Here is an 8485-nt window from a genome sequence, read left to right on the forward strand (position 1 = left end):
ACAAAGGAAAACTCCTGCTGTGCCCATGTGCAGTCAGTTTCTAAGGAGAGCAGGTGGGAGGTGGTGCAGTGGAGCTGTAACTCCAGCTGCAGAGAGGAGAGGAGAAGTCTGATGCAAGGAGCAGGGATGGAGTCCCAGAAGGGACATGAAAGGAATGGTGGGGCTGGGGAGGTGAGAAGTAAAGTTGCCCACACAGTGTCAGCCCTCAGGGAACTTCTGTCACCTCTTCTCTAAACTGAAAATCATGACATGATCTGTTAAATAGAAAAAACTGCCACAAACCATTTTCTTTAGAGCACAGTAGGAAATTTTCATCCTTAACCACAGTGTTTAAACCTCTCCAATTAGCTGTACAGTCTGGAAGATGTGAAGAATAATCCATGGAGAGAGCCATGGCCCTTTAGTGCTCTCTGTATCTCAATGAGCCCCAGGGGTGTTTTGTGCTGAGTCCATGATCCTCAGGTGCTTAGAGATGAATGAACAAACTGCTCCAGACGTCAGAATGGAACCTGAAAGTACCTTGAAGCATTGATTGGCCCCACTGAGGACCAGCCATACTCCATTGCTCCAAATGTGACTTTTTCTAAAATTTTATGTGTTTCACTTAATAACAATGTCACCTTGGTACACGGCTGCTCCAGGGCTGCAGATCCACATCAGCCCCTCCGTGCTCCTCCATGGGCTGCAGGGACAGCTGCCCTCTCCACAGCCTGCAGGGGAACTTCTGTTCTGGCCCTTCCTTCAGTCACTGACCTTGGGGTCTTGTGGAGGGCTGGCAGCAGGCTTCCACCTCCTTCTCCATGGACATCAGGGGCAGTTTCTGCCACAGACATTCCATGGTCACCCAGGGCAGCTGCTGACTCCTGAGGGGTGTGCTCACATAGATATGGGCACCCCAGGAGTCCACACCCCTTTTGTGTCCCAGGGTCACTGCAGAGACCCCCAGGACAGTGGTGTCCAGGCACCAGGCCCTGCATCAGAAAGCCCTGGTGGTGGCTGTGGAGATTCCCAGGCCTGGAACTGGCTGGGACTGTGTCACAGAACAACAGAATCGTGGAATGGGTTGGCTTGGAAGGGTTAAAGATCATCTAGTTCAAACCCCCTGTATGCATGGGTAAGGACACCTCCGACTCAACTGAAGCCAACCTTGCCCCTGTCCCCATGGAACTCACTTCTTAATCCCATCCACAGCATCAGCCTCAGTCAGAGCTGGTGGACAGACAGATGAGCATCAGCCAGCTGTGTGCCCAGGTGGTAAAGAAGACCATACCCATCCTGGCTTTTGTCAGGAATAGCACGGCCAGCAGGAGTAGGGAAGTGATTCGTCCCATGGAGAAAGACAGGAAACAGTGCTGGCACAAGTTCTGGACACTGAGGCACCATCACTGCTTGCCAGGAGGACTTTTGGGTTACTGATGGCACTGTGACCCTCATCATCTCGTGAACTTCCCACCCACCAAATCACCCACCTCTTCAATCCAGACATCCCCAGTCTGGCTACAACAGGACAATGGTAGAGCATGGCAAAGGGCTTTCTAAAGGCCAGCTGCACCACAGGCCTTTCTGTCCCCTGCCCACTCTGCTTCAGCAATCCCCTCTTTGTCCTTCACCTGCCTGCAGCAGGATGGACCCCATCACTGTCCCAGGGACTGAGGTCATAGAATCACAGAATCCTAGAATGTTAGGGGTTGGAAGGGACCTCTAGAGATCATCCAGTCCAACCCCTCTGCCAAAGCAGGATCACACAGGGCAGGCCACACAGGAACACACCCAGGGATGTGTTGAAAGTCTCCAGAAAAGGAGACTCCACAACCTCTCTGTGCAGCCTGTTCCAGTGCTCCCACAACCTCACAGACAAGAAGTTTTTCCTCATGTGTAGGTAGAACTTCCAATGTTCTTGCTTAAACCCATTTTTCCACTGAAAAAAGATTGGCCCCTTCCTTTTGACACCCACCCCTCAGATATTTATACGTGCCCATAAGATTCCCTCCTCAGCCTTCTTTTCACAAAGCTAAACAGCTCCAACTCTCTCAGTTATTCTTCATATGAGAGATGTTCAAGTACCTTAATAATCTACTCTCCCTGGGACTCTCTCCAAAAGACCCCAGTCTCTCTTGAACAACTGGATCCAGTATTCCAGGTGTGGTCTCACCACATCTGAGTAGAGGGGTAGGAAAACCTCCCTAGATGTGCTGGACACACTTTTCCTTATCCACCTGACTCTGTTCATGGGCTGTGCTGGTCAAGCTGGGAGGCAGACCCAGCTGATGGTGCTCACTGCCACTGACCACCTCCCACACAAGCCCTTGGGTGCCCATGGAGGGTGCTCAGAGGGGCCCTGCCTGATTCCAGTGCCAGGGGCTGTCTTTATTGCACAACATTCACCATTCCTGAGGGCTCTGGACACCAAAGAAGTGACAAAGGAACCAGCCCTTAGTCCACAAACCCCCCCTGGGACCATGATGGCATCAAAGGGAGCCCACAGAGAAAGCAGCACAGCAACAATCTCTGCAGAGTCACCTCCTTGGGCAGCTTCTGGAGAGCAAGTGTGGAAGAAGAGCTGAGCTGAGGAGATCCCCTGTGATGATGGAAGGGCTGTTCTGGAGGCCAGCTCTGTCCCAGCAGTGCCCGTGCCCTGTCCCTGCCTGCGGGCACAGGACTGTCACACCGCAGGGCTGTGACCAAGCTGCCAGAGCACTCAGGCCTTACCCAAGGGTGCAGAAGGAGACTGTGGAGCTGGAAAGGGGACAGCTTGGAAAAGATCAAGCGCTGGTGCTCCCGGGCAGTGCCCTTGTGCCAGGACTCTTTCCCCTTCACCTCTGCAGACAGGCACTGCCCTGCAGCTCCAGAGAGGGTCTCAAAGGAAGGGCCTCAGGAAAAGGAGTCACTGGAAAGTTCTTTATTGTGTTTAAAAACACAGAAAACACATCTCCTCTTTGATGGTCTGCTGTTCAAATAATACATGGAGAGACCCATAATGAGAAAAGGCATAAATAATGACATTGCTGTTTGGTAAAAATTTCAAAGTGAAAACAGAAAAAAAAATAACCTCAATATCCAATATCTACATCAAAGCTTAATAAAAACTCATTGGAGACTGGCTGGGCTTCTAGTGAATTAGATTAGGAGAGATGTGTAGATTGGCCCTTTTGAGAAATCATCCGTACATCAGTTTCTTCAGGGCATTCTTGAGCTCCTGGTTCCTCATGCTGTAGATGAGGGGGTTCACTGCTGGAGGAACCACCGAGTACAGAAATGACACCACCAGGTCCAGGGATGGAGAAGAAATGGAGGGGGGCTTCAGGTAGGTGAAGTTTCCAGTGCTGACGAACAGGGAGACCACGGCCAGGTGAGGGAGGCATGTGGAAAAGGCTTTGTGCTTTCCCTGCTCAGAGGGGATCCTCAGCACAGCCCTGAAAATCTCCACATAGGACACCACGAAGAAAACAAAGCAGCCAAAAGCTAAGAAGGCAGTGACCACAATAAGCCCAAGTTCCCTGAGGTAGGAGTGTGAGCAGGAGAGCTTGAGGATCTGGGGAACTTCACAGAAGAACTGGTCCAGGGCATTGCCCTGGCAGAGGGGCAGGGAAAATGTATTGGCTGTGTGCAGCAGAGCAGTGAGAAACCCAGTGCCCCAGGCAGCTGCTGCCATGTGGACACAAGCTCTGCTGCCCAGGAGGGTCCCGTAGTGCAGGGGTTTGCAGATGGCCACGTAGCGGTCGTAGGACATGATGGTCAGGAGATAAAACTCAGCTGAGATGAAGAAAGCAAACAAGAAGAGCTGTGCAGCACATCCCTTGTAGGAGATGTCTGTGTTGTCCCAGAGGGAATTGGCCATGGCTTTGGGCAGAGTGGTGGAGATGGATCCCAGGTCGAGGAGGGAGAGGTTGAGGAGGAAGAAGTACATGGGGGTGTGGAGGTGGTGGTCACAGGCGATGGTGGTGATGATGAGGCCGTTGCCCAGGAGGGCAGCCAGGTAGATGCCCAGGAAGAGCCAGAAGTGCAAGAGCTGCAGCTCCCGCCTGTCTGCAAATGCCAGGAGGAGGAACTGCCTGATGGAGCTGCTGTTGGACATCTGCTGCTTTTAAAAGGCATGGAGAGCTGTGTGAGGAGGAAACACAATAGTTTAGGAGCAAATCTCTTAAAAATGAGATTCCATTTCTCTATCCTACACACATGAACTTTCCCTGACATCCATAGCTGCAGCCCTGGATGTTGCTTTTTGTGTCAGGAGGAGAAGGGACCCTGTTCACTGGCTACTAAGAAGTCAGGCAAGCACTTCAATAGAGAATGGTTGGGACAGGGACCAGTCCTAGAGTGGAGATTTTTCATGGGGAATTATTGGTGATATTATTTGGTGATACCAAAGGCATTACATCTTCTGTGTCCCTGTAATAAAAAATACTCACAGAAGGAGTTTAAAAGCTTTGTTATGTTTTTTTTTTTAGATCTCTCCCTATCTCCTCTGAGGAGTGTTCTTGGGTATCAGAACCCCTCAGCATTGCTGCAGCACTCAGGCAGAACAGAGTGAGCAAAGAGCATTGCCTGCAGCTGCATGCAGAGAAGGGGGAGCTGGGCTGTGGCTCTGTCTCTCCCTGCTGAGAGCAGAGGGACCCAGCTCAGAGCACTCAGTGTCTGACCCTTTCCCAAGGTCTCAGCACCCCGTTTCCAGCCCAGGAGACACCAGGCTCAAAGTGGCCCCTGGAAGGCAGCTGCCAGCTTGGACAGAAAGCCAAAGGAGACAGCCCAGGGATGGAATGAGGGCATCTGATGAAGGGAGGTCAGCTCCCTGCCCAGCCTCACTCAGACTGAACTGCCCAGAGCTTCCCAGGGCAGAGCACAGCTGGACACCTCCTTGCCTGAAACCATCTGCATGGCAGGAGCCACAAGAGCTGTGCCTGCAGCTGAAACTCCCGCTCCCAGCCTGACATCAACAGCAAGAGCAGCTGAGGGGGGCATGGAGAGAGGCAGAGGAAAGGCACTCAGGAAAGCCTTTCCCTCCCCCAGGCCTGCACAACCCCTCCCAGATGGTGATAATGCCTGGCAGGCACCTCCAGCCCCTGGGCAGGGGGAGGTGGGCACATGGCAGCACAGATGCACTTCACCTCTCCTGTGAGCAGATGGACGAGGAGATGCCCAACACTCGAGACCCCACAGGCTGACTGAGGGCTGTGCTGTCACACAGACCCTGATGAACCTGGGAAGGTGATGCTGGATGTATCTTTAGGATAAAGGAGGGTGAAAGCAATGGATGAGATTCCTAGCACAGAGGAGGGTGATGGTGTAGGAACTCAGAGAACCTGATCTCACCTTTAAATCTGAAGTTACATCCTACCCTTACAAGAAAGAGACAAGTGGAAGTGCAGCCTGAGAAAAGATACGTTTATAGGTATATTATATATTATAGGCATGATCCGAATCTAAGAGCAGTGCTGTTCCACAGAACAGTCACAGAACCAGAAGGACCCTGCTCCGTGCTCCCTGTCTCCTGCCAGCCACAGCTTCTGCCAGCACCAGGGAGCTCCCCGGGCAGGCTGAGAGCTGCCCCTGGCAGGCAGGCAGGCAGGCAGCAGAGTCCCTGCCCCAGCACACAGCCCCTGGGCTGCAGGACCCTGCTCTGAAGGACAGCCCTGGGCACCCCTGCCTGCACACACCCCCTCAGCCCCTGCAGCCATCCCCAGCAGAAGGCAGCCCCATGGCCTCTCCCTCTGACGCTGCTCCAGGACAGCCCTGCTCTGCCAAACCTTTGCCTCCTGCCCACCAAAATCCTCCGCAAGGATCCCAGCAGCTGTGGCACAGGCTGCCAGCTGGAGAAGGAAGACCCCCTCCAGGAAGCCCAGCTTCCCTGCCCTGCAGCCAGAGACTCACCATGGCAGAGGCTGGGAAGATTTCTCTCTCGCCCAGCCCAGGCAGCTCTCAGCTCTCCTCCCAGCCCAGGCTGCCTTTCTCCTCTCTCTCCCTCCTCTCTCTGCCCTGCCCTGCTGCCTGCAGGCAGTGCCCTCAGCCCTGCTGCGCTCTGCAGAGGAGCTGCTCCTGCCCAGAGCTCTCTCTAAGCAGCACTCTCTGCTTGCCAGCAGCTCTCTCAGGCTCAGGAGCCCGGCCCAGCAGCACAGGACCAGCACCAGACTTTGCCACTTGCTCAGCTCTCTCAGGGCTCCCTCCAGCTCTCCCTGGGGCTCCCCAGGAACCCAATGGGACACACACTGAAGTCATCGCTCATGTCCCCTCCCTCCCTCCTTTCCAGCACAGCCAGTTCCCCTCTAGAGACACAACCTCTGCTTCTCCCACTCTCCCACTGGACACCCAGGCAGTGCCCGGGGGAATCTCCTTTCCCTCCTCTTCCCACGGAAGCCACGGGTGACACTGGAGGTGCCAGGGATGGTCCCAGACATTTGTGGGTCTCCAGCTCCAGCCCCTCAATGTCCTTCTTGTTGTGAGAGGCCCAGGACTGACCTCAGATTCGAGGTGCAGCCTCACCAGTGATGAGTACAGGGGAACAATCAGCTCCCTGCTCCTGCTGCTCACGCTATTTCTCATGCAGTCCAGGATGCTGGTGGCCTTCTTGGACACCTGGCACATGCTGGTTTATGTTCTGTCTGCTGTCAACCAGGACACCCAGGTCCTTCTGTGCCAGACATCTTTCCAGACACCCCTCCCCAGATCTGTAGCATTTCCTGGGGAACACCACTGGTGAGCAGCCATTAGCTGGACTGAGCTCCACTCACCACAACTCTCTGGGCCCAGACATCAGCCAGGGTTTGACCCACTGAAGAGGCCACTGCTCCAGGCCAGAGGTAGCCAGTTCCTCCAGAAAGATTTTGTGGACAATGCTGCTAAAATCTTTCCTAAAGTCAAGGCAGTCAACATCCTCCACCTTTCCTCATTCAATCAATGGTCACCTTGTCACAGAAGGAGATCAGGTTGGTCACGCTGTCCTTGCCTTTCATAAACCCATGCTGTCTGTCCCCCATCTCCTGTCTGTCCTGCACATGCTGTGTAATGGCACTCAGACCATCTGCTCCATCCCGTTCCCTGGCACTGCTCAAGCTGACAGGCCTGTATCTCCCTGGATCCTCCTTTTGGCCCTTCTTGTAGGTGGGGATGACAGCTGTCACTCTCCAGTCTACTGACACCTCCCCTGTCAGCCAGGACTGCTGATAAATGATGACAAGAGGCTTGGTGAGCACTTCTGCCAGCTCCCTCAGTACCTTTGTGTGGGTCTCATCTGGCCCCACAGACCTGTGTGTCTCTGGGTTGTTCAGGAGGTCAATGACCATCTCCCCTTGGATCACTAGGGCTCCATTCTGCTCCCTGTCCCTGTCTGCCAGCTCAGGGGACTGGGTACCCCTGGAACAACTGCTCCTACTGTTGATGGCTGGGACAAAGAAGGCATTAAGTACCCCAGCCTTCTCCTCACCCTTGGCTGCTGATTCTTCATGATATCCAATAAAGGATGAGGGTTCTCCTTCACCCTCCTTTTGTTGCTAATGTGTTCAAAGAAACATTGATTATGTTCCTCAATGGCAGCAGACAGATCAGTTTCACACTGTGTTTGGCCATTGTAATTTTTTCCCTCTGTAGCCTCCTGACATCTTTGTAGTCTCCCTGAGTGTCTTGCTCCTTTTTCCAAAGGCCACAAACTCTCCTTTTTTAGATGAGTTTTTACCAGATCTCTCTATTCAGTCAGGCTGGGCATCTTTCCCCACCAGTTCATCTGACAGCACATGGGGCCATCTGATCCTTCACCTTTTAGAATTTCTTCTTAGCAATTTCCAGACTTCCTGAAATCCCTTGCCCTTCAGGATTGTCTCCCAAGGGATTCTCTCAACCAGACTCTGAAAGAGGCCAAAATTTGCCTGCCAAACCTCCAAGGTGACAGTTCTGCTGACCCTCCTCCTTACTTCTCCAGGGGTCAGGTTTTTTGACCAAAGCTGGATTTACAGGAGACCAGGCTTCCTAACAAGGGATGGGAAGAGCTTATCCCACAGAGGTAAAAGGGGTTTAGGACAGGAGATATCAGGGCTAATTAGCAGAGCTTTCAATTAGGTATGAAGGGGAGAAGGGGTGAAAGTGGGGTCACTGGAGAGGAGCCTGAATGTGACATACCAGTACCTGGGGGAGAAGGGTGTGCAAGCAAGGGCTCCCAGTCCTGTGTCTTGGTGAAGGAGGAGAAGGGCACTGCATATGGCTGGGGGAACACAGGAGTTGGTGTGAGGTTGGGGCTATGGAAATATTGGAGTATAATCAGGAGGTGATTTTGGCTTCTCCCAGACAAAAGGAGGCCTAGGTGAGGTGCATCTACACCAGTGCACAGAGCATGGGCAACAAAGAGGACGAGAGGGAAGCCATTGCACAGCAGGACAGCTGTGATGTAGTTGTCATCACAGAAATGTGGTGGGATGACTGTCACAGCTGGAACACTGCAATGAAGGATTATAAGCCCTTCAGAAGGGATAGGAAAGGAAGGAGAGTTGGTGTTGTGGCT

At 53.2% G+C, this 8485-nt stretch overlaps 1 protein-coding gene across 1 annotated transcript; it reads right to left on the reverse strand.

Annotated features, from left to right (window-relative positions):
- Positions 1–3157: 3157 nt before the first annotated feature.
- On the reverse strand, positions 3158–4075 carry LOC103535425 (olfactory receptor 14J1-like). Its single transcript, XM_030468780.1, has one exon. The coding sequence runs from the start codon at positions 4073–4075 to the stop codon at positions 3158–3160; it is 918 nt and encodes a 305-aa protein (XP_030324640.1).
- Positions 4076–8485: the final 4410 nt, after the last annotated feature.

Source organism: Calypte anna, unplaced genomic scaffold, assembly GCF_003957555.1.
Source record: "Calypte anna isolate BGI_N300 unplaced genomic scaffold, bCalAnn1_v1.p scaffold_76_arrow_ctg1, whole genome shotgun sequence".
Taxonomy (NCBI): Eukaryota; Metazoa; Chordata; class Aves; order Apodiformes; family Trochilidae; genus Calypte; species Calypte anna.

Coding starts and splice junctions, on each gene's coding strand:
- LOC103535425 (XM_030468780.1), bottom strand. CDS start 4,075: ATGTCCAACAGCAGCTCCATCAGGCAGTTCCTCCTCCTGGCATTTGCA.